Genomic DNA, 27,349 nt, shown 5'->3' with positions numbered 1-27,349 from the left:
TAGGTTTGAATCTACCTCATGCCTCTATAATCGGCTATCAGACACTCGAGTCCCTTTATCTCTCACCTACTTCCTCCCTTCATGACAGTTTTTACGACTTTCTCTTCCTATTTCTTTTCCCTGTGTTTTTTTTTTCCTGTCTTGTTCTCGTTCAATGTCTGGTGAGGAAAAATAAGTGCCATTCCCCAAACATGAGTGGCACTGGGCCCCACCGCCTCAAGTTAAGCACCAGGCCTCTGTAATGTTTAATTCACAATATCAGAATTGAAACGTTTTCTGTGTTCATTATTTACAATAAAATCTATGTTGTTATTAATTGGTCTCAAACAGTTAACAACCATTGATAAAGTCAAAAGTCCTGGCAGATTTTAGGTGTTTATCCGTTGTTGTGTTATATATCTGGATGCAACAACAAAAGCTCAGTGTGGAACCAAAATACTGGTTGGGTGGCGCTTGAAGAAGCTCAGTGTTGTGCCTGCATATTGCCATCTCTTTGAAACATATAGAGTTGTGTTCTTCATATACTGATTCTCCCATATCATGGCTTCAACATATTTGCAGTTCATACAGCACCTTTTCAGTCTTTACAGCCATCATGATGAAGCGTCACTTACTGCTTGAACTGTTCAATGATGCGATACTCCCGGATCAGGCGAGTAGACGGCCGAGCCATAGCAAGGATTGCATCGGTGACCCTGCAACGAGGAACACTCCCCTGTCAGAGAAGCCCACCGGGAGCACCTCTCAAACGCTACTCACAATCCCCTTTACCCAATGCACTGACTCCCTTGTCAACCACCAGCGCTAATCCACCCAGTTCCCAGGGACTGCATTTGCCACTTGTAACTTACCCAGTCACTTAATAACATGCTCCTCCATGACATTCTGTCAAGTCCCAAACAGTGTTCCAACCAAGGGTGGACTGGCCATTATGAAAATCAGATCCGAGGTTTGACATAGGACTGACTATACCCGAGGCCTGCACAGGTAATCATTGGGAGATTCCCCAATTCCGGGAGATCCTATGGACCTTGAAAATATCTTTCATTAGTTAAAGTGGGATCTTAATCCAAATCACTTGAAAATCAAACAAAAATTTGAAAGGTATCATTGGCCATCCTACTGCGCCACTGCATTCTCTAGTGGTGGGTCTGCTTCACCAATGATATAATTGGTTGCCTATATGGATGAGGGTTGGGGAGGAATCCACACAAAAATAAAGATTAGTAATCCCAGGAACCCTCACTAAGGAGATAACTATATTTAATTATGACGGTGACCGGATGATTAAAAAGAAAATCGAGCGATGGCTAGGAGTCATCATCACTCCTGCATTTATTAGGCCGACAAGTTTCAGCTAATTGGCCCCACAGGTCCACAGCTTTCTTCAAGACCAGGGATCCCTATTCCCTAGATTCTTAGATCAAACATCTTACAGTTCAAGCAGGCAAACATAGACACCATACCCATTTGCATAAGTCTTTTTCTCCTGATAATTGGTTAGCTCAGTCAGCATGTATTTGAAGAGGTCTTGCAAAAACATGTAAACATAAATAAACTGAAATTAAAAAAACAGATAGAAAATCAAATCACAAAGAAAATAAAAAACACATAACATTTAACCAGGAGAAATTACTCCTTGTGAAACGCTGAATTCAGCTGATCAGTAAAAGGTCATGCCGCACACGTGGATGAGGCATAATGCATTCCACTGTAAAACGTGAAACACTCTGTGAGGAAAACAGGTAAGTGTTCCAATACGCACTGCAACACAGTGTTTGAAATACATGAATAGTGGTCGCACATGTGCATGCAAATCCTGTGGCACACTGGTTCATGTACATGCACTGTACTAAACTAGGGAACACATCATGGAGGAGGCAAACGAGAGCGGCCTTGTAGTCACACACTGAAAGTGAGAGAATTTAGGGAACAAGTAAACTCATCAAGTAATCACACAAACATGGTAAAAAACACTGATATGAATGAATCTCATATTTCTAATACTTTGTCAAAGGTTACACCCTGCAGATTCACCTATTGTGGCGTCTAGTCTGCTCCCGGCGATGCGGGCAATGGAGGCAAGCTGAGCTATAAGGGAGAATAAGCACGTATGTCGGGGTCACATGGGCACATGTACCCTGTGATCCCCTAAAGCGTGAGGACATTAGCTTGCACGTAGTCACATTGCACGCGGGGCTACTGGGAAATGAAGTCCCACTCTGTCCAATAGGATCATCAAATGAAGACCCAAGGTATTGAGTCCTTTTTCTAGCAAAAGTACTGAGGTCGATACATAGAAAAAACCTATTTGTATGAAACATTATTTATATTTTTGTGAAACTCAGAATAAATATATATAGTCATAGATATTGGCAGAGTGTCCGCACAAAATATATTTAATGTTCTCATGGTTTATTTAAGGTCCACAATAATGAAGCATGGCAGAGTATCCATTTTCAAAAAAGACCAAATGACACTAATAAAAGCTCAGTAAAGCTGCATGGCAATTAATGTGCCCTTTTTGCATAGCATAATTAGTGCCTCTGAACCTATATAAATCCGGTCAAGGTTGATGTCCAAGTCCATATGTGTCCATATTCCAATACATACAGAGGGTCATAGAGGCTAAATCTCAAATACATAATATTGATATATCATGGACTATTCCTACATGACTTGTAACCATGGAATCTCATCATTTAGTCCATTTATTTGTGTTCCCAGGCAGTACACCTAATGTTGTTCCCTATTGAGAAGTGATTGTATTACATTTCCCTTCCGTGGTGTATGGACTCTCTCCAGCACAACCCAGCTAATGTCATCCTTACTATGTTTACATTCCAAGAAATGTGTTGTCATCTTAGTAGTGTTCTTTCTGCATCTTATGTTACTTCTATGCTTGTTAATCCTGATACAAACATTACATGATGTCATACCCACATATCTTAACCTACACAGGCAAATGACTGTGTCTACAAAGTTCAGCATGTTGCAGTTAGTGTGGGAATTCAGGACCCAGGGACGTTCAGTGGCAATATCAATATCTTTATAGGTCTTGGAAAACTTTCAAACAATGCACCTTCCACACTGGTAGTGGCCCGTGAAAGGATGGTACTAGATGGTCCTTAAGACTTGCACCTTTTTTAAAAGAGAACAAGGGGGAACTCAGTCATTACACACACTATGCAGAATTTTCCAATTTTTTTTTAAATATCCTTACACTGTTCAAGAGAGTAGAAAACGTAGAAGCACATGTGAGCCTATGTGCTGTGGCTTTTGGGATAGTTTGAAGTAATGAATCCCTATTGTTGTTGCGAGCACATTTTTTTGCCTTCTTTTGAATTTTTGTAGGGTATAGTCTAGTCTTTAGGATATTGGTCTGGGTCAAAGGAAATTACCAACTGCATTTTCCTCTCATGGCGTCAAAACCGGGATACCCTTATGGTTTCTGTCACAACCCTTACCAACCATTCCCTCCAATGTTTTCCTTTTCCCAGAAAATACCTCCTTTTTTAGGGAGAAGCAGAGAGCGAGGAAGGGAAAAACAAAAAGAAAACACCAGGGTCCAACGGACAGATTAGCCACAGATAGTAACATGAAGCAAACAGAAGGACAATCAGCCCAGCATCAGCAGGCAGACAACTTAATGGTAAATCTGAGTTCTGCAAACTTTACTGAAACAAAGCTTCAAGTACTAAACAAAGAGCTAGGATTTGTACCCATCCCTCGACCTGATCGAATTGAAAATAACACTGAAACAATAACAACAGACTCAGAAATGAACACTGGCTTGAAATCAAAGTCCATGTTCCATCCTCCCCTTTCATCTGTACCGGTAGAGGTAATCACATTTGATATAACAGTCCCCCAGGAAATAGAATCCATAGACATCTGAAGTGAACACGTCTTTGATAACTTCTCCCAGAAAGAAAGGAATGCACTTAGAGAGTTGAAAGACAACCAGGCACAAGTAATAAAACCAGCTGATAAAATAGACGCCATTGTTGTCATAGATAGAGAGATGTATGAAGCTAAATGTATTAGCCTCCTATCCAACACTAATAGCTATGAAAGTCTAAACAATGACCCGACCAGAAGACTCAGGAATGTGATTGTCAAAATCACTGAGGAAGCATTATCATCTGGGTGGATTACAAAACAAGAGGGTGAGTTCCTTGTCTCCAAGTAACCTCACATCGCACAGTTCTATTTCCTCCCCAAGATACATAAGACTAAATTTTCTCCACCCGGGAGGTCAATTGTATCCGGGATTGGTTCAATCTTAGAGCCCCTTTCACAATTCTGTCATTGGTTTCTCCGTCCTTTAGTTAAGAAAATGCCTTCATATCTTAAGGACACCAAGGATGTCCTGGTTCTATTGAGGGATCTGCATATTTATATGACTAACACTCTCCTCATTACTATGGGCATAGAAGCTCTTTACACAGGTATCCCACAAGTACATACATTAGAGGTAGTGGAGGCCATTCTTAGACACACTGAGGTAGAAAGCATCACACCCATCGAATTTGTAATGGAGTTTGCACATATTGCTCTTACTGAAAACTATTTTGAGTACAATGGAACAGTCTATCTCTGGATACAAGGAATATCGATGGGCAGTACCTTCGCAACGACCCTAGCCTGCTTGTACGTGCATCAGTTTGAAACTGACCATATCTACCCTACGACCAATTCTTTTTCTGAGCACATTGTAATCTGGTGCAGATACAATGATGATGTCATCATTATCTGGAAGGGAGATGAGGATTTGGCCGTACATTTCACTGCATGGATCAATACGATTGATCCCTATCGTCGATTTACCCATACAATCGGACATAGAGATATCACTTTTCTTGATTTGAAAACAGAAGTGAGAAATGACCAGTTCGTTACTAAGGTCTTCGAGACACCAACAGACAAGAATGGTTTATTATGTTTTGACAGCTTCCTACCTGGGGCTCTCAGAGAAAATATACCTTTCAGGCAGTTTCTCCAAATTAGGTGAAATTGCTCTGAGTTGGCAACTTTGATGAACAGGCAGAGACCCGGACAAATAAGCTTAAGACTAAGCTATACCCTACAAAAATTCTAAAGAATGCAAAACAAGAGCCCGCAACAACAATATAGGCTCACGTGTGTTACTACTTATTCTACTTTCAGTAACAGAGAGAAAAGGATAGCTAAAACGAACTGTAGAATCCCACAAAGTATGCCTAGCGACAGCCACCACTCCGCCTTGTACTCTTTTAAAAAAGGAACCAGTCTTAAAGACCATCTGATACACACTCAACATAGGAAACAGAATATTACCCAAGTTACAACATTACGAGGTCTACCCCCTTCACAGGCCACTACCCATGTGGAAGATATACTGTTTACAAATTTACCAAGACCTATAAGGAAATTGATATTGGTCCTGAAATCCCACACCAGGTGCAACATGTAGAACGTTGTATACATGCCCGTGTAGGTTAAGATATGTGGATATGACATCACGTAAAGTTTGTATCAGAATTAATAAGCATAAAAGTAACATAAGATGCAGGAAGAACACTGAAGATGACAACATATTAGTTGGAAAGTAAACATAGTGATGATGACATTAGCTGGGCTGTGCTGGAGAGCGTTCATACACCACAGAAGGGAAATGTAATACAATCACTTCTCAATAGGGAACAGCATTGGGTGTACTGCCTGGGAACACACATAAAGGGGCTAAATGATGAGATTCCGTGGTTACAAGTCACGAAATAACAAAGATAATTCAGTATTAATTATTGCAGATTTAGCCCCCTATGATCCTCTCTATGTATTGTGATAGTTCCTGTACGGACACATCAAGGACTTGGATATCAGGCTAGACCAGATTTCATATATGTTCAGAGGCACTAATTATGTTATGCAATAAGGACACATTAATAACCATGCAGCTTTACTGAGCTTTTATTAGTGTCATATGGCCTTTTTTGAAAATTGATACCATTCATGCTTCATTTTATTTGTGGACCTTAAATATACTTTGTGAACCTTAAATATATTTTGTTTGGGCCATCAGTCAATATCTATGAATTCATACATCTAGTCTGAGTCACAAAAATATAAATAATTTTTCATAAAAATAGGTTTTTTCTATATATTGACCTTGGTACATTTGCTAGAAAAACGACTAATACCGGTGTGCCTGTTTGACAACAGCAATGCGTTCTGTGGGTCTTCATTCGATCCTAATGGACTAGCATGGGACTTCTATTCCCAGCAGCCCCGTGTGCCATGTGACTACGTTCAGGCTAATGTCCTCGCGCTCTACGCAATCACGTGGTACATGAGCCAAGGTGACCACGACATACGTCCTGCTTCTTCCTTATTGTTCGGCATGCCTCTATTTCCGGCATTGCTGGGAGGAGACTGAATGTCTCAATAGGTGAGTATGTTGGGTGTAGCCTTTAATGAAGTGAGTAGAAATATGAGATTCATTACCATGTGCATTTCCACCATGTTTTTGTGAATACTTGATGGGTTTACACTTTCACTAACTTATCTCACTTTCAGTGTGTGACTGCAAGGCCACCCTCATTTACCTCCTTCATGAGGTGTTCCCTATTTTAGTACAGAGTATGTACATGAGCCTGTGTGCCACAGGATTTGCATGCATGGATGCAACCACTAGTCGCGTATTTCAAACACCGTGTTGGAGCACACATTGGAACGCTCACCTGTTTTCCTCATAGAATTCAGCATTTCACAAGGAGCTATTTCTCTGGGTTACATGTTCTGTGTTTTATATTTTCTTTGTCATTTGATTTTGTGCCTGTTTTTTTAACCTCTTCCATGCTCATGACGTCTCCCGGCCGTCATGAGTCACGATGGGCGTGTGCGGACGACGGCCGGGAGACGTCATGACCACGCCCGCGATCAGAATGTCAGCACTGCGGGAGCGCTGTGGCGGAATTTGCGCCGCAGCGAAGAGGTTAATCCCAGTTTATTTATGTTTACTTCTCTTAGCAGGACCTCTTCAACTACATGCTGACTAAGCGCAACTCTGATTAGCAAGTGAAAAGGCTTATACCAATGGGTATGGTGTGTATGTGTGCCTGCTTGAACTGTAAGATGCATGACCAGAGAATCTAAAGAATAGGAGTCCTGGGTCCTGAAGAAAGCCACGGACCCTGTGTGGCCAATTGACTGAGACTTGTTGACCTAATAGATGCACGTGTGATAGGGACTACTAGGCATCACTTGATTTTGTAATTGTCCCTTCACCCTCAAAATCAAATAAAAGTATCTCCTTAGTGAGGGTTCCCTGGACTTTTAATCTTTGTTTTTTGTGTGGATGCCAACCCTCATCCATATAGGCTCCCAATTATCTCAATGGTGATGCCGACCTGCCACTAGAGAATGCTGTGGTGGGGTAGGATGGTCGAAGATGAAGCATGACACCCAGGTGTGAGGCCATACTTTCAAAATGTTTGATTTGATTTTCAAGTGGTTTGGATTACGGTTCAACTTTGACTAATTAAAGATATTGCCAAGGTCCATAGGGTCTCCCAGAATCAGGGAATCACCGAATGGTGACCTGTGTATGTCTCATTCACTTTTTTGTGAATGGTATTATGTGAGGCAGGATGCAAACTTAGACAGCCCAATTTTTTCTTCTCTGTCCAATGACCCCTTATTGGGATAGGGTGTCATTTGTTTAGGTGTACCTAAGGCCTATCAGCAATATGGGGCTGTCTGTAATTTTCACAGCCCCCTATAAAGCCCTTCACCTCTGCTTAAACAAAGCAGCATGATCATGGCTAGAACTTTCACAGGTCGCTGAAAAGCCAACCCACCTTCTGCAGTGTACCTGCACTTCAACATCAGGCCACCAACACACAAACCTTCCACATTTTCTCTGGTGTGTAACAAGCTCCCTTAAGTTCTTGGCTTTTTTGATATATACAATATCCATGTTATCCACATGAGGGAAATATGCATACAATGAATCAAAATACATGCAAGCCTACACAGTGAGGAGTTAGCATGATACCCTGTTGTGACCGCAAGTGTCAATGACCACAATGGCCACAGCTGGACAGCCTACTGCCCTCTGTTCCCTGCTTCTTGCCAAGAGACTTTTCCAATATCTACCACTGATCACAACTCATCATGTCAAAGGACACACAGAATAGAGTTTCAGGGCCTTCTCTCACAACAGTGATCCATCATGTCTCAACAGCTCTGTGTACAAAAGCCTGTCCTTCACAAGAACTAGATCTTTGCATCCCCTTTCAGAAGCTTCCCTGGTTCCTCGTGGCTTGCTTTCCTCTTCTGGACGTCGTCCTCTCCAGGCTCCTTTAGGGATGGGCCATAACATAAGATTCCCATCTGGAGAATAGTGAGACAACTATTTTGTAAAAATATTCATAAAGTCTACAGAAATATCCAAGCAATGCACGCTGACCACAACTTCATAGATAACCTTTACTTCTGGATAAAGAAAATGCTACGGAATTTTCAGGACTAATCTGTGTGAATGTGAAACCATAATCTAACCCTTAATTCTAGGAACACCCAACAGGAGGACAAAAGCCTAGAAACCGAATATCTGTACTAATGACCTAAGGCACCAAAATTCCAGAGACATACAAGAAAACTTGATACTTGCCCACACCAGAAAACCATTATACAGTCCATAATATCAGTATGGCAGGAGAACTAAGAGCTTCTTGCAGCATATAACATATAAAATGTTTTAATAACGTAAAAAATATATTATAAGCAACTGAATGTTTAGTCATGCCCTTATATCATTAATGTATTGCATAATGTAGCTTCTTCGCTATCATTGGTACCCCAACATCATTCTGCTTTATGCTTTCAGCTTTGAGCCCATTGGCAAACTCAATGCCCAAGTAGAGACTAGTAAATGGGTGCTGTATTTTCCTGTCCTTTGCCCCATGCTCCCATACACACTTACCAGGAGGAGTAGATTCCCTGGATGGCCTGCTGATCAGATCTCCACCCGGCTGGCCCTTCGTAACGACAGTCACGTCCTTTGCAGGTTAGCGAGCAGATGAGGGGAGGTGGAAGAGCTCGGATCAGGTTCTCCCGTGCCTGTGAATAGGTGGGGCGTGGGTCCAACACTTGCGGGCTCATGACGTAGAGCCCCTGGGTTCCCTAGCGGGCGGAAATGGGACAAAAATTGGATGCAAATCAAATATATGAGCAGAAGGAAATGATGATGGATGGCAGTGTCCACAGAGCAGATGGAGTAGCCCTAGAGTAGGCTAGTGTGAAGGTAGGAGAGGTATGATGAGGTTTAGTAGGATGTGAGCGCCCTCATAATGTAGGTAGGTAGGTAATGGTGTGTACTTATTTTATTCATTCATACATTTACACAAAGGTGCCACATATGCCTCTTAAGGGAGGAAATGTGAGGCTTACGGGGAAAAAAACATGTTGAAAGCACAGAATGCAAACTAAACTTATCTTACTTTGCACTTAATATTCATTATTTTTAACTATCTCAATAATACTCAAATTAATGGTTTTAGGACATTCAAACCACCGAGCTAGTATACAGATTTAATAACTAGAGAGAAAGAAGGGTCTGATGAGTAAGAACAAATTAATGGGAAAGGAGCAGGTTAAGATAGCATGTGACGAAAATAGACGGTTTCAGCAGCGACATAAGTCTAAAAAAAGACCAGAAACTAGCGAGAGGGAGAAGTAGAGAGATTAACATGAGGGAGGAGAGAAAAGGGAAGAAGAGTGTAATGGAAATTAAAAGTTAGAAGAGGATAGTAGGAAGGGGAGGCAGGGATGAGATAGGATTGCAGCAGCAAAGAGGAGGCAGAAGGGAAGAGACAAACAAAAGGAGATGCAATTGAAATAAGTACGTGAAAGATCAATATGGATCAATGAGAAATGAGTGAGGAGGCGGAGAGTGAAGGAGACAGCAGGAGAGGGAGGGGCGGGTGGGGGTTAGTCTTTAATGCATTGCGTCATCCATGCTTCAGTAAGGTTGCCCCACAAATAAAGAAGGCGGGCATATGGTGTAAATAACCATTCACTGAGTGAGGTGATGTGCTAACGAGTACGAGGCATAATATGTACCAGCAGCAAACAGAAAACACTGGATAATTGAAGAACGTGCGAGTAGAAAACATTGATATTATTTAAAATATTGGAAATGGATTTACAATAAACCTGGTCAGGATAATCTATAGAGTGGCTGTGATATATTTGTGACTGGGATAGGAGCATAGCCAAATATGCACCATTAAAAGGACTGGGGATTTTATTCCAAAGGGTCATAACTGTCCCTCCGGTAAAGCTGGGCGACGGCAGGTCCCTGAACAGCTCCAGAGAGTACAAATCTGAGACTGATGAGTGAAGGCTATATCTGGCCCACCCGCTTCTAAGGCATACATGATTTCAGATTGCATGTTTTCCCGGCATCCTCCGCTGCATCACATATCTCAGGCTCTGTAAAGCGTAGTGAGACATAACAGTTGTAACTTCGGATTGGAAAATTAAAGCAAAACCAAAGTCACAGTGTGCAGGTGACCTGGGCTGACAACATCAGTAGTTAAGGTGCATGTATGTTACCAAATACCCTTCAGCACTTACACGAATATTTGAAATGAGTGCTGTCGGAGCTCAGCTGAAGTGCATGCAGGGTTTTGTGTTGGGTTTGCCTTCACTTGACACCTATTGATGGCCCTGCCATCCAGCAAGCACCTCAGGGTAGAGCCAGCCCAATACCTAGGGTGGGTGAGAGGTATGCCTCGTGTCTGTCAAGAGGGATATCTCAGACTAAATATAATCTCTAACACTCTTCCCCATTTGGAAAGGAGGGTGAGGAGGCTTTGCAGAGCCTTGGTACACTGAAGCCTGGGCCTTGTTAGCCTGAAGGCGGGATGGGTAGATTTTCCTTAAAGTTAAGGGGCTGTACTGGAAGGGCCAGAGGTTGGTTTGAAAGACAGGGGTCAGCTATGCACAGCGGATATAAAGAATGCAGGAATTTGGTGCATGGATCTACAGGAAAGGAAGAACATCACACGGCTTTAACATCAGATGTAACAAGTTTTGTTTTTTATATTTGGTTTGGCTACATCTCACAATCAATGGTTGACAGATTTACCCTTTAAAACATCCTGTTTTGCCATGTCCAAGGACAGAATCTGCATGAAGAAGAGATAAGCCTGCCGACCTGAAAAATGCATGCCTATCTGTGAGAGACTATTCACCAGAAAGGTCTCCTGCTCGGCCTCAGCTTCTGTGTCTGGCATTTCAGGCCTCCGGACCCATAGAGCTGAATGTGGCTAAGTCCCTGTGCAACATCCCTCCTGATGCTGGAAGGTGCATAAGGTTCCAAAGCTGGGAAATCTGCTACCTGCCTGGGAAGATTTCACCTCCCTTGACATTTCTTGTGGACCCTGAGGGTGACTTGTGATGACTTCCTTCAATCGAAGGGAGTGGACATGTATTCGAAGAGCAAGTCCTTAAGATTTGCATAAATTTTTGAAGGTACTAGTGCTAACAGAGCTTCTGGAAAAACTATGTATGTATTTTGCTGTAAAGCATCAACTGGACGGCTGCTCAACCTGTCAGCTCAACTTCCCGATTTACCCATTTGATGCTTTTTATCAGAAAGTTTGAGGCCACAATGGAACTGCTGGATCATCATACTAGGCAGGTGAAGCTCTTGTCCACAATTATGTTTGGTCTTACCCTGCTGAAGATATGATTGCTCCAGAAGAGTTTCTCAATCAAAAGTTAACACTTTTCAGGGAGAGCAACAATCAATGTGCATCTAACTGCATTCAATGATGGGTCCAACAGAAGAAAACCTAGGTCCCAGTCTACCAAATGCGAGACACCATGCCGTGTTCTTCACATTATTTAGCATTTCCCATGAGAAAACATAGAACACCTATTTCATTAGTCTGCCATAGGACATATTTTTCTTTTAATTCCTACAGTCAATATTCTTCATTTGTGTCCTTTGTATTTTTTTTGTCTTTCTAACAAACTTGGTTTGAATATGTTAGGTTCCTTGTTTCCCAACTGTATTGTTGTTGGCTAGTTGTTGCATTCATACAACATGCATTTTCCTTGAGAAAGCGATGGCCACTTTATTCAAGCCACCAAGATTGAGCCATGGATTCTTCACAGAAACCCCTTTGCCTTTTTGGGTCAGATTGGCTGGGCCTTTTGGTAGTTCATTCATTGCTCTGATCAACTGTGGTGCCCCCCAGTTTAACAATTCAATTCCCTGTAGGGTGATAATTTATTTAATCCAAAAGTATAGGGAGTCCAGAGGGAGAGTATAAGAAATTACTTCAATCATGGTTATGTGACGTATTCCAGAGTGTGAAGTAAACGCAGATTTAATTAAGCTGCCATTACGTCATCCTATTGGCTTCCTGAGTGAATGACTTACTCTTGGAACAAGTGTGCGTAATATCCAGAGGGACTTCTGTAGGAATTCTGTTTATGTCCCACTTTTTAAATCATGAAACAATATTTGATTTTAATGAGATGGCCTGCATTATGATTTTATACAATTAATGCAATTATATAACATATTGCTCATTTGATAAGACACTATCTTTAATGAGAGTAGTATAGGACAGGTCTGAGAGGCACAGAGATGAGTGCATAAGGCGTGTATGGTTCAATTATGTTTAGCAATATATCAAACACAGCATATTTGTATGCCACAAAAAACGTGATTGTCCTAATGCGTGTGACACTGCACATAAGACACTTTCATTAACAGTTGATCTTACAGAAAAAAAATAGGACGCGGGAGACAATACCCCTGCCATTCATTATTTGATGTTGAAACTGAAAATAAACAGTTGGAGACAGAACATGCCTCTCTGAAGCCATGTTAAAGAACAAAACACCTAGTCCTCCCTGGATTTAGTTTAAATGACACAATTTTTTATATACCCTTTCATGAATTGAAACACAAAAGATGGGGCTTTATAAATTGCCTATTATTCAAAAAGTTTTTTATTTATTACACATTCTTTTATTGTGTGATGGAGACAAACGTAACAAATACAAACATCTATATACAATATAAATGACAATACAATACAATGAACAGCACCCTAGGCAATTTAAACATCCAATCATCTACCATACTTGGCCAAACCATTCATACCAATAGGCTGACTCATACTCTACTAAACTAGAAGGCCCTTCAACAACTACTCCCTTTTGGGACACAGATAATTTATCCGTGTCAAACTTTTTAAGACAATTATTTTCTTATTAAACACTTAGAACCCGAAGAAAACATCAAGGGCAGGACTTTTTGTGTGGAGTGTGTAAAGGACCAACTGGTCGACTGGTCCTGGCCAAGTATGGTAGATGATTGGATGTTTAAATTGCCTAGGGTGCTGTTCATTGTATTGTATTGTCATTTATATTGTATATAGATGTTTGTATTTGTTACGTTTGTCTCCATCACACAATAAAAGAATGTGTAATAAATAAAAAACTTTTTGAATAATAGGCAATTTATAAAGCCCCATCTTTTGTGTTTCAATTCATGAAAGGGTATATAAAAAATTGTGTCATTTAAACTAAATCCAGGGAGGACTAGGTGTTTTGTTCTTTAGTATTTCCGGCTCAGTTCTGCTGGTTTTTTGAGCCAAAGCCCAGTTTTGGTTTGTTTCTCTGAAGCCATGTGGCACATCACATAGAAGAGGTGCAGCTCCTCAATGACCGCAGTTAAATAAGAGACAAAAACGGAGCACTCTGAAGTTCCCGCAGAGTTTGCGCCTTATGCTATAGCGCTTCAGGGAGACGCCTGTGATTTGCAGCATGTTTCAGACAGGCATGTTCTGTTGCTGAGTTTGATCTTCAGTGTCTGTGGAAACATTCCAAAGGGAAAACCAATCTTTAAATCTTAGACTTTTCCACTGAATACCTATAACCGAACACAAGCTCTGATTGGTGTGAAAGGGAAGAGAGAGGCATGCCCCCTTCAGGCTCTGAACTGCTGAATGCGCATAGTGAATCCTGGGCTCAAATCACGACTTCCCCACGTGAGCAAATTGTGTGATTCAAAGCACATTGCTTACCTCATTATTGGCCAGATGTACTAACATTGGATTCGCAAAAGGCTGTCACACATGCTTTCATATTTAATAATAACATAAGCTATACAAATAGACAACATGACAAACTGACACGTTGGGTCTGCGCATTGTGTTATTGCAGGAGGCTTCTTGTTTAAAACATTATTACTTTCAATAAATGTACCTCTGTCCTCAACTCAGTGATGTAATTTTATGTACGTGATTTAGACACAGACATTTTTAGCTATATATATTTCATTTTCAAGCCTTACGCACATTTTTTCATGACATTTGTTTCTGATCTACATCTGTTGATTGCTCGGCTCTTGCTTTGACACTTAGAGCCAGGGCGGATCCCTCTACCCAAGGCTGCCGAGTACCGCCAGAATTTAGTGTCTGCTTCGCCCTTGATGCGATTAAACATCCTTGACGAGGAGATGCGTGCGCCTGGGCTGCCTGGAGGCGGAAGAGCATACACTGTGAAAGAAGTAAGCACCCCACCCTGTGTAGGTGCAGATAATGTGATGGAAGTAAGTGTCCAACCCTTTGTGTTCTGTCCTAGTGAGTGACATACCTTCAGGGCTGGTCTCTGGAGAGCGAGGATGGGGACTTCCTCCCTGGGCTGCAGACCAGAGCATGGTCACATTAGTCCACGCCTTCCTCCCGCACCTCCTCCATCCACGCGTGGCTCCTTTGGGTGCTGCTTCTCCACACGGGATCCAGAGTGCCCCTGGCCTGAACCTGCCAGCCCTGGAGCGCCTTCCGCTGGCTTTCTGGCGCTTTGTGCCAAGGCGTGGTTCGGCAGCCTCGGTATGTGGGTCAAACCTTCGACCCCAGGGCCTCGGCAAGTTGCACCCTCAGCGTGTAACCAGAGCTGGACCTGCTGCCTCGGCCTGCTTCGCCCTCGTTGTCCAAGTATGTGGCGGGAACGACTTATCGGTAAACAGAGGTGCACTCGCTGCCTCCGCCTCCCTAGCTCCAGGTCTGAAAGCACCTCAGAGTCGGATCGGGGGTTCGGTAGCCTCTGCCTGCAGCTCCTCCGGCCTCTCTGCCTGCTCGCGGCTCTGCCTGGTCACGTGGTCTGCTGCCACTAATCCAAGTTCATCCTCTTCTCAAGGAGCCACCTGGACAGCAGCAGAAGGGGGCTCAGGCACGTGCCCTAATCTGGGCGATATACACCTCAGAAACCGTCGTTTTAACAAAGTGCCATCGCTGGATTCTTCACGTCACACAAGGACTCTAAAAACTTGAATCAGAACGACGGAGCCAAATTCAAAACAAGCATTTGCAATGCAATAGGTCTCGCATTATTAAAGTTTGAGCTATTGGTGTTGCATTATTTAGCAATGCCAATAGCTCAAACTTTAATAATGCGAGACCTATTGCACTGCAAATGCTTGTTATGTGCTTGTTGTTAACTGTGCACTTTTATGTGCCTGTGGTTAGCTGTGGCAGATGAATTCGATATGTTGGAATGTCTGTGATTCACCCCGTGGTTTTAGGGAATGCAGACTGGTCTGTGAGATGTAGTCGTCTCATCCTGTCTGTGGAAACCTCTTTTGGTGAAATATATTTCAGTTTGGGTGTAGTCTCCCTTTCAGGTCTCTGACGATAAGGGGTCCTGCAGACATTCATTGACCAGTAGCCCCCTACCGGCTCTCCCTCTCAGGGTTGAAGGGTGCCCCATACATGGATGCGCCCCTTCCCGTTCAGCTTCGGAGTGAGCGCCAGGGGTGAAAATGATTAATTTCCCATAAAAGGCGTTATTCCGAGGGGGCCAGTAGCACGAAGAATATATAGCGCCTACCACCCCTGACCACGCTTTACCGGTGTGCAACAGGGTCATCCAATCCCACCGCCTCAACAGAGTGCACTCTATCTAAAAGTACATCTATTTTGCAAGGACTTGACATTGCTGTAACCCGAGGCGGCAAGCAGAAAAAAAAGTTACTGAAAAGAGAGATCCGTTCTAGAAAGTTGGGTGTTTGTTGGGGGGTCCGCCCCCTCATTTGTCGTTTCAGCTTTACTTTTTGTGGCCCTTAGGGAGTAGTTGTTCAGCGGCAAAATATAATATTGACAGGGGACAGGAATTCCCACGAACCAGATGTGAGGCTTGAAAGGGCGTTGGGGAACGGGAAGTCCCAGGTGGGAGGACGTGGATGGGGGTTGTTTAGGAAGTGAAATGTGGTGAGGGCGGTGTATTTGGGGTAACAGGGGTCTTCTGTGCGTGAAGAAGGCAGCGGGGCTCTCAGTGTGTTCGAGCAGAGTTCTTTGTGAGGAAGAGGAGCCATGTGTGTGGAAGATGGGGGTTTGTGTTTGTGTCTGAAGCGGTGCCTGTGTGTGAGGGGAGAGTCCCTCTGTGTGGGAACTTCCGGATGGAGTGGGGGGAGGAGGCGCTGAGTGGAACTGATGGGACCTGTGCTTGCAAGGAAGGGGAGCAATTGTAATAGCATTTATAAATGGCTTTCTACACCTAAGAAGACATCAAGGCGCTTTTCGGCGAGTAGCACGCTACTCCTGAACCCAATAAGATGGCAATGTTAACATTTTAAACAAGGGGCAATTCGAGTTATATGTAAGAGGATGACTTAATGAGACTGCAGCTTTCCAGGAAGAAGTCAAAGTTGTTCATGTTTGCGTTGCGTAAAATTCAAACCGTTGCTCCCGCCAAGGACTTCTTGGTAATTGCAGATCCCTTGCGATCTCATTGCTGAGCTTGTAGAATGAGCTGTGTAACATCGTCAACAAGACGAACATCCAACCTGTACTCACTGCACCAAAGGCAGCCCAGAATCAGATGCTAAGATTAAAGATTCAGTTCATTTTATTAAATTTGTATAGCGCTTGCGCTGTGCAGGGAGAAATAATGCAAACAGCAACAACCGGACATGAACAACGAGTATACAAACGAGTGGTGCGTGCGCGCACGCGCTACAGCGAGCGATCTGTTTTCAATTATCGCGCCCGTGTCTGGGCACGATGATTGAAACCAGATGTCGGCGTGCGGGTAAAAGACACCAATAGGCCATGCGCGGAGCAACGCGACCGCATTTGTCCTATTGCTTGCTGTCTTTCTAAAAAAGACGACCGTAAACGCCAATACCGTGGACCAAAAGGAATCGCACACGCACGAGCGTGTGCGATTCCAGGCTCCGTTTTGGAACCCTCCACAAAAAGACTCTCGCTGCGCGAGCAGTGCTACCCACTACATCGCTAGGCGCGAGACCTAAAGAGTGTAAAGTGGCCAGAATGAGAGGCCGGCAATCGAAGAGACAGGAAAGTAAGAAAATGGAAGGATACATAGGACACAGACTAGTAAACTATGAAGGGGAAGAAAGGGAGCACCAGTGGTTTGAGGAGGAAGAAGAGGAGACGGAAGAAAGGAAAAGGGAAGGACACGTTCACAGCAAAAAAAGAAGCAGAGGAAGGAGAGACAGATAATAGAGTAATCTATAGAGAGAACAGATATAGGTTGCGAGTAATAGACAGGGAGAACACTGATAAGAGGAGGCAGAGAGAAAACGGATAAGCAACAGAAGGGAGCTGAGGAAAGGAGTCCGAGGAGACAGAGAAAAACGAGATAAGAGATGCATAGAAAACAGAGTTAGGAAACAGGAGAGAGTTGACAAAAAGAAAGAGCCCGCCAGAATAGAGAATAGAATGAGTAAAATACAATGGATATTGGATACAGAGAACAGAGAGCCACAGAGAAGGACATTTAGAGACAGTCAGAGAGAAATATTAGTCTGATGAGAATATGGAATTTAAGCTAAGAAAACACCAATTCTACACTTGGGCACTTTCGATGACTGCACTAAGAGTACAGCAAACAGTGGGTTTGCGTTCTAGCTACCGAGATCTGTTGCCACCAGCAGGCCATGGGTTCGAATCCCAGCTATGCCATCTCATCCTCCCAAGGACCACAAAATGTTTCCTACAAAGTGCCAAGACAGAATTCAGTTCGAAGCATTCTCTATGTATGTGGTCATTGCTATATTATTGTTTACAGACATTGTGAGAGTAATGTCAGCCTTGGAGAGAAGTCCACAGTTGTTTATTGGAGCTCCACAAGTTTGATTTTCAAATTTCTCTAATGACTTGTCCCGCTTTGCCATATCCAATGGCCTTCTATCTAACTGTGAATCACGGTAAAGGGTCCCATGCTACCCCAGCAGGACAACAGGCTTGCCTTGGATAAAGCAAACCCTAAACGTGTCCCGCTGCCCTCCTGGAGAGAATGCTCAATGCTTGGGGGTACATAGTTTTTACTGTACCCTAAGGATGACAGCAACTTCCTCTGTACTAACCCTGGGCGGTAAACTCTGCAAGCTCGCGGAGTTTGCGTAGTATTCCGCACTCCGCATTACGTGGAGCTCGCGGAGTTCCGAAAAACTCTGCTTCGCACAACAGAACAGAGTTTTTTTCCTCGTCCGTGTTCACCAACATCAAGCTGGCGAGCGCGAGCGTGGAAGATCCCCCTCCCAGCGAGATTTTTCCTCGATCGCGATCGTCAACATCAAGATGGCGAGCACGAGCGTGGAAAATAAGCCTCCTGATTTCTCAATGCGGGGGGGGGTCAGGTTTCTCATTGCGATTGGTCGCGTATACTCTCAACCGCTCGCATTGAGAAATTGCCTGTTCGCGTTGAGAAAGCTGCAGCTCGAGTAAAAATCTACTAGAGCGGCAGAAAGGAAAGCAGTGCTCACTTGCGCTGTGCATGGTGCCGTTCGCGATGATTGCACAGTGCGGACAAGCATCTGGCACTGAAAATCACCGTGAACTGCATTTTTCTACCGCACTACGCCACCTGCAGAGCTTTGCGTAGCGCAGCGTTTTTTTTTTTTACCACTGCGGAGTTTCGCGTAGCACAACTCCGCAAACTCTGCCCAGGGTTACTCTGTACTCCGAGGGAGAGAGACATTTCCTGTCCACATACAGTCCATGCAGGCCCTCTGTAAGTGGAGCTGCTTAAATACTGAGAGTCAGATGGAAAGCCCGTCTAATGATGTACCTTCAACATAGGTTCGGTGTATCTATAACAATGGAAGTTACATGATGAGGGCCTATCCTGCAGTTCTGAAAACCTCCATCGCCTTTTCCTGCAGCATCTTGCCTCTTCCAATTCACTGGCTAATTTGGCTGAGTGGATACAGATAACTTTGTGCCCACTCCGCCACCCCAGCAAGCGTGGATAGAAGTACGAGAAGCCGTCCAGAAAGGAGCTTGTATGAAGACTTGCCTTGTTTATCTCTAGCTTGGTGCTGGAGGCAACATTCTGCTCCAGCTAACCAAGTTCATATAGATCTTGCTTTAGGAAAAGAACATAAATTGACTCTCATACTTTACTGACACAGCACCCACACTGTGGTCCATAATTGATACATCTGCTGGGCCTGGGCCTCAGATCAGCTCCCTCAGATACTGAGCAAATATTGACCTTTCTGAACCAGCACTAAGAGGCATCTTCAGACCCAACCCCATGTGCTGCTCCTTCCCTGATGCTAGTACTGTAAGTTGCAAGTCATGCCTAGGCTGGGACTAGGCCTAAAATACCTATTGATAGTCCTGCTTGTAACACAACTTTGGCACCCTCAAAGGTTTAATGAGAACCACTGAATCCCCTTACAATTGACCTTCAAGTACCATGAATGGCCCAATAACCAACATAAGAGACTTGCAGACATCGCAGACCAACAATTCACAAATGTGTAGGGGAGTAAGCTTCCCATTTGAGCCCTACACCCTGCACCTAGTACAGCATCTCAAGCAGGAAGATAAGCCCTGCCATGAAAGGAAAGACATCTCCCAAATGAGAAGATGAGGTATGCCGTTCCTGTTGAGGAGAGGAGAATGGTCGGTCAACACCCCTACCCTAAGGTGGTGATGGGGTGTCTCCCAATTTGGGAAGTGGGACCCTCACACCCTATTGGGCGTCATGCTTCATCATAGGGCTTGCTCCTCGTCAGGCCTGCGCTGCAATGCCTGACGGGCACCCTATGAGGGGCTCTTTATCAGAGATCGTTTTCCCAAGCCATTAGGTGAGGTGCGGGTGTGGGGCCTCGTAGTGTAGATGTGGACAAAGTGTGTGGTGAGATGGTGTGTGGAGGGATAAAATGAGGCGCAGTGGTGCTCCAAAACTAATTTAATCTGTGAGCCCACTAAAGGCAAAGGATGGCGCTCTGTCCCCAGGTTCAGTGCTCGACAATGAGACATTGGAGCCACGAGGCCCAGCTATGATTTTGACTCACCATGGTCAGGGCTGCAAATGTCTTGTGGTTAGGCAGACCCCATTAGATTCTCAAGGAATAATGGGAGCCCTTCCTGAAACTCATCTATTGAAACTGCTAAGCTATTACCCACCATTCCTAACTTACCAAGTTTCCATGATTCAGGGTATCTTGAGGTAACACTGGAGTGAACAGGCCTACCATTGGCTACCTGCTTTGGAACATTTCAACCAGGACTAAAGGTCCAAAAGATATAGCTACAACAATCCTGGTATTCCAAGGCAACCCCTGAACCCAGCCGTGAAGCTCTAAGGGGGACTTTAGTTCTTTTGACTATTCCAACAGACACTGAACTAAATTACATTTGATTTCGTTTTTCCACATCAAAATGTAGCTTATATCACAAAATACACAGAATAGAAGGCTAAAACCAGGGGTGGCATACAAAAAATCTCACACCGATTATTGCATTAGACTGTCTCACTATGACAGTAAACTTCATAAACCTGTGAGCACAACAACAAATTCCCATGTCAAAACTTCAGTTCTAGAAACTGCTTTGGATCTATCCATGGTGCTGAAATTTCATACGATGTGTGCAAAAATGTCATGGATGGAATGCTTGAATTAATCTCATCTACTGATAATTACTCAGGACCTCATCCCAGTCCATCGTTATTTTGAACCCAATGCCATCTCAGTTTGGATCCAGCTATATGCTAATCAATCTCGACCCTCCTCCAATCGCAACATTCCAGCCCAAACTGCCAGACCAGACTCCACTTGAAGTGGAACACCAGCAACCCAGGACCGGTTCCACATTGATTAGGGCTCATCAGTCAGGTATAGCTTGGTTCAAATGGCACAGTGTTCATGGGACCCAAGTTTGGGCATTTTCGTCCCACATAGGGCAATGCAATGAAGTATACATAAAAAAAAGATTGACGAAATGCTTGAATTAATCTCAGCCACTGGTAGTAACTTGGGCCGCATCACAGTCTACAGTTATTTTGGACACCATGCAACCTTAGTTGGAGCACAGCCGTATGCAAATCAGTCTTGAATATTCCAGCCCGAGCTGCCAGACTAGGTCCACCATGAACAGAAATATAAGAAACCCAAGACTGGTTTAGCCCTTAATAGGATTCATCAGTCAGGTATAGATTGGTTAGAGAGTGTGCAAGGGAGACACATCTGTGCATACACGTCCCACATAGGTCATTGCACTGAGGTACACAAAAAATTCTCATATGATAACATTGTTTGATTAAAGTCTATGGAAGCCATTGTGAAGAAACGGGACACAGAGTGAATAAAAGACCCATCTTGTAGCCCATAGAAAAAGGTCCCTTAAATGAAAAGGGGAATGAGTGAAAGAGAGAAGGAGAGAGAGAGTGTGTTGTTTATTGTACTGCATTTAACTCTACCCACACCCTATTCCCCTAGCCTATTAGTTGAGCATTGACTGCTTGAAATAACTTCCCAGGAGAGTCAAGGAAGCCTTAGAGACCCAACCTTTTATCCCAGAACACTAACCCAATATCCTGGTCAGTAGAAAACATATGCAACCCCACCTTTGATACTTCTATGTGGTATCTTCACCTTTAAGAATTTGGCAAAATGCCTAACACCCTGCATTGGCTTTATGAATCTACTGTTCATCTTACTAATCCATACAGATTTGAGAAAAAGTGTCATGGTATAACTGGTAATCACAGCTGTGGACTTTGGCCTCACGCATGGCTTTTCTGTGTGTGGATCTCTGTATTATGTTAACCTAGATTTCCTGTGCTGAGGACAATTAACAATGAAATTCCAAATGCTATAAAAGAAGGCAAATGCAATGTATGCCTGTTCTGACAATAACAGAGTGGCGGAAGTGGGTGGGATCTTAGGGGCACGGTGTGCCCATAATTTTTTTAAGGTAATCACAAAGGTATGAGAGGCAACACAAGAACGAATTAACTAATACAATGTAGTACTGAACAGATTGTGTAATCCACACAGGACTTGTAAGGTTTCAAATTTTCTTTATTCCATAGTTTGATGCTGTCACATTCACAGCCAACGCGTTTCGCCCAAGCATGGGCTTCTTCAAGGCTGTTGGAAATCATACAGAGAATCATTTCAGAAATTTATATAATGAAAAAGATTTATTTCGCAAACAAACTAATCAGAGTAAGAAGAGAAGAGAAATAGAGAAGTGAACAACACACCATAGCCTAGATGTCTGTCAAGCCAAGGACCTAAGATCCAAATAAAAGTGAGAAAGAAATAGAAATGGATTGAAAGTTTCCTAACACTGAAGCCCAGAATAACTTGTCACCAAAAACTGTGTTAGTTAGAAAAAAAAACAAAAAAAAAAAAACAGTGTATTGTTGAAAAAGTACTAGAAATGAGACTGAGACACAAACATATTTGGATTTAGAATTGTCGCTTACCAAGATATCGGACTGAATGGTGCATAAAAAATGGTCGCAACAACGCAGCGTGTCCTTGACGGATGAGGTCTAAAAATAGTAAGGGTTAACATAAGTAAAGGCCTAGTTTTATAGATATGCAAAGGTTCAGTTAAAAGGTGCTGATCTCTGGTCAATCCACAGTCCCTGACCTGGTTAAAAGCTAGCGTGTCATCTATATACGAGCGTTACAATAGTAGTCATAAAGAAATTCCTGTCTTAAGAAATCCTTGCCAGAATTGTCTGTAATATAATTAGAATAATAATAATTGAGGTATGTGAGAGAGAACAAGCGTAAATCTACAAAGACGTATTGAAGAACACAATCATAATCAGTACCAACTGACCTTACCGAATAGTAGCGAGAGGTGGGCAATACTCTCACTACTGAAAAGTGACTTGTCCAGGCAGTGCATACGTGCTTAACCTAGCTGCTTACTTTGCAAATTGTCCATAATTTTTTTAATTTAAGAACAACAGTCCCCCCTACTTTCTATAAAAATACAATTTTGTGAAAAGACAACCGTCCTGGAACGGGACAGTTAATTCCGACAGTTGAAATGCTTCAGATGAAAATGTAAGAAAGGGAGTCTCCTGTGCCGTGAAACCGAGGGAGGGGCAGACAGCTAAACAAACCTTCTTGCCAGGGTGTCTCCTTACCTGAAAGAAATGTAAATGTGCACACCTGCAATCTGCAAATATAAAGGGTGCAAGGAAGCTGGTATTTGCTTTAGTGGATGGAATCACTTGAAGCTTCTTGATGACACAGCTTTATTATTTTTGAGTTGTATTACAAGGGAGTTATCAGCTGAGCTGTGAAGTGTGTGCTTTTAATGGACGGTGAGAAAAAAATATGCACTACAAACAGTCTGGGTATTACTAAAATCTATATTTTAGAAGCACTTTTTATCTTAAACGTTTTTGCACATTTTGTAGTAACTTCGTTTATACTGTTTGTAATGTGAGTTTAAAATAATGACTTACATATTCACAGTGCTTTCTGTCACAGACTGGGGCCTCGTAGCACTAAGCATACACAAGTCACTATTCTCCACTGCACCAACCAGGAATTAATTATGTGGCTCTCTGTTTACACTCACAGACCTCTACAGTGCGTTAACCAATAGATGTTCTATAATAGACAACAGTGCATTTCCCATTGATTAACTTAACTTGCATTTATTTTTCATTTAAGCTGTGAGTTATTTTATATGTAGTTACCTGGAGTTGAAATACCAAAAAAGTTACAGAATATTTAGTTTTTTTAGCCATGCATGTTAATGTGCCATTTGCGGAAGGTTTGCTTTCACTATCAAAATATAGGTATCTGGGGCGTGGTCAAGATGGCGGCGGAGTAGCACTGTTTCTTTGGAGCTCCGCTCACCAGGACCGAGAAAGGCATCCAAACGGCAATTTCGTGACTCCAGTGGTGGTGAAATTGTTGGCCTGTGGCCCCAGACACTAATGGGCTGGGCAAAACCGAAAGCACCTTCCTGACTCAGCCGAGATCAACATCAGAGACACTGAGGCTGCGGGCGGGCGCTGAGGACGAGATAGCGCGGTGGCTGTCACACCAGGCCGCCGACGCGGGAGGAGATTACCGTTCTGTGGCGATTGCAGACAGCGGCGCAGACAGAGCCCCAGCTGGGCTTCCGTGAAAGCGGCTATACGGAGTGGTGCTAGCGGCCCTGCGGTGACGCGCTCTGGAACCTGCGGGAAAGATGCCTGATCGGACCCTGGGATCGCTCGGCGGTGATTGCGGAGGAGGCCTAATGTCTGGGCTGGGTTTCTGGAGCACAGACACAAGCAGTGCCCCCGTCCGGGTGGGCGGGCAGAGGCAGTCACCGAAGGCAGAGGAAGCCGTATTGGAGGGCAGTGGGGCAGGTGCAACGCAGACGATCCGGAAGCCCGCATCAACCGGCCACCACCGCGGATAAAGGCAGCCACGATTTACACACAGGCCCTCCCTGGCAGGTAGGCCGAGCCGGCTGGGAGCTGGGTACTGTGCAACTTAAGCCGGGAGACCACGCTGGGATCCGGCTTTTTGCTCAATCTCGGGGCCTTCACTGACCCGCCAATAACCCCATCTGGACTGGGTCCCTCTCTTGAATGCCAACTGGAGGCGTAGGAGGGCTGAGGGATATAGATGTCTTTGGGAGGACCCTCTGAAGCTCAGCAACCGCATGGTGGATCAACCATTTTGACTGACACATGGAGGCCTGACTCTGAGCCTGAAGGCACACCCCCTGGGCCCACGAGGAAGTTTGTGCCAGCAAAATAGTGGGTAGAGGACCCCTGGGGACTGGTGTATAGTCTTTGACTTTCCCCACACCCCCCGGTGACAGGCATCATTCGACAGTGAGTCGGCAACAAAGGTCACTGACGCACAGGCGTGCTGGAAGATGTCAGTTCTCGTCTTGTAACCCTTCGACTGCGAAGTCTCCTGGCACGCGTGGCGCTGACCCACAGCAATGTCTATGCCACGGGTTAAGAAAGACACTAAGATGAAAGACCTCCTTCAGAAGCCAGGCACAAAGAAAACAGGGGGTCTCGGTTCCGAACACCAAATGGCCCAGCCCTCCGAGAAAGACATGGATCCGGCTGGAGAATGCAATCCGTTCACACGGGGCTTTATGGAGAAATTGTTTTATACGCTCAGGGAGGACTTCGCAAGCCTGCGGCAAGATGTAGCTTCTAACATCAAGCAGCAGAAAACAGAGTTTCAAGAAGTTGAGGATCGCGTGGACTCCCTGGAACGAAGTGGGGACCGCAGGGAAGAAGAAATCACAGAACAGGCCCGGGAACTAATAGACTTTTGGGAGAGCAATGAGGAGCTCTATCTCAAACTGGAAGATCTTGAAAATCACACGAGGCGATCTAACATCCACATTAAATGCGTGCCACTTCAAGCAGATGGTGGCAAACTGGAGGAGTGGGTACTCCGCTTTTTGCGTCACGTCGCACTAGTATTAGGAGATAAGGAGATCATCTTGGATCGCACCCACCACGCCGGTAGGCCCGCATCCGGGCCGGGGCAGCAGCAAGACATCCTCACCTGCCTTCACTCATATCGGCAGAAGGAAATTATCATGAGTGCCACCCGCGACCAGCGAACGTGGCGTTCGAGGCTCTTCAAGTGGGAGTCTTCCAGGACCTCTCGCACCTCACATTTCAATGCTGCAAAAATCTGAAGCCAGCCCCAACATACCTCCGAGACCAAGGTGTTCGCTACCGATGGGGACACCCGTTCAGACTGTCTTTTATCTGGAATAAAGAGCTGCGAGTGGTGCAAACCCTTAAAGAAGCTCAGGAAATCCTCAGGACTGTACTGGAGGAAGAAGGAGGCTCCGAGCTGTTAGAGGAAGGCCCACCATCTAAGCGGCGACCCAAGCTGAATCGGAGACTAGGTCCCAGAAGGGGAAACAGCACAAAACCCTCGAAGAAGAACGCCAGAAAGAAAGGGAAGCCTTTCTGTGACAGATACAAAACGGCAAGGGTGTGGGTGACCCCCTTAAAGAGTGATCTCATCTGGTGCAAGTCCGGGGCCCCCGGATGGAGACGGCAGATTGAAAGCACGGGGGCGAGCGACTTAGCCTTCGTGAGGGGAGTCTAACCCCTTGGATGCGATAAACGACTACCGGACACATGGACCCATGCACGATGGTGTGAATCATTGCCGAAGGACGGCGGATCGTCTGTTTAATTGTTTTTTCTTGCTACGTCTCTTTCTCCTCTTTCTTGTTCTTCTTACTATACTTCTGAGGTCAGAGGTCTTCACATGCTTAGGCAGGGATATATCTCAGCACGAGGGTTCATTCATATCATGAGGGGACCTGGGGAACACCGAACCATGTCCTTGAGGAGTGGGGGCGGCATGGGGGATACACCTCAGCACCTTGTGCCACTAGCCAGATCCCTCCTAGTGGGTGATATAGCTCCCCAAGGCGAGCCGTTAAATCCACAAATGCACCACTAACGTAGAGCTTACTACAACCCACCCTGTGGGCGGCATGTGGGGGGAGGGGGAGACGGAGTTGGGCGGTGGTGTCCGGTTCTCCGGACGGATTTTACAGGAGGCTAGGGATGGGAGGAAGCGCATAGTTCGGCCCACTATCCTGCACCTAAGTTCTGCCATGGCTTATGCCCACACACTCCCCAATGACAGGTCTTAAGGTTCTTATTTTGAGCTTTAATGTCCGGGGTCTTAACTTACCCATTAAACGGCGGGCGCTCCTTGAGATGCTAAATGCTATAGCTGCCTCTTACAAGAGACTCATCTCTTGCGCGCTGATTGGAAACGCCTTAGGTCGAAATGGTTTGACAGACAGTATTTCTCATCGGGGACCGGGAAGAGGGTGGGGTGGCCATCCTTTTGGCAACGCAGTTCCAGGGGACTGTGCTTGGCGTACAAGCAGAAACACCATGCAGGTTGCTGGCACTGAGGGTATCAGTTGGGAACCACACATACACGATAGCTTCAGTCTACAGCCCAAATGAACAGCAGGTAAACCTTCTACTGGGACTCGCTGAACACTATCCTTGAGTCTCCGGACAAGGACTTGGTGGTGGG

At 44.4% G+C, this 27,349-nt stretch overlaps 1 protein-coding gene across 2 annotated transcripts in view; it reads right to left on the bottom strand.

Moving 5' to 3' along the window:
* The window catches only part of LOC146855823 (protein tyrosine phosphatase domain-containing protein 1-like), a 183,844-nt gene that overhangs the window by 143,102 nt on the left and 13,393 nt on the right, over positions 1 to 27,349 (bottom strand). Inside the window, exons 1-3 of one of the 2 annotated variants that reach the window (XM_085650664.1) lie at positions 14,668 to 15,119; positions 8,969 to 9,168; positions 615 to 695 (exon numbers count right to left, since the gene is read on the bottom strand). In XM_085650664.1, coding sequence (XP_085506790.1) covers positions 615 to 695; positions 8,969 to 9,147 — 260 coding nt within the window. In that variant the 5' untranslated portion in view covers positions 9,148 to 9,168; positions 14,668 to 15,119. Of the gene's footprint in view, positions 1 to 614; positions 696 to 8,968; positions 9,169 to 14,667; positions 15,120 to 27,349 lie in introns of those variants that run through there. The other variant, XM_085650665.1, reaches the window with a different exon arrangement.

The sequence above is a fragment of the Triturus cristatus genome, chromosome 4_1 (assembly GCF_964204655.1).
Source record: "Triturus cristatus chromosome 4_1, aTriCri1.1, whole genome shotgun sequence".
In the NCBI taxonomy this organism is placed as follows: domain Eukaryota; kingdom Metazoa; phylum Chordata; class Amphibia; order Caudata; family Salamandridae; genus Triturus; species Triturus cristatus.
This window is presented reverse-complemented; position numbering and strand designations above follow the sequence as displayed.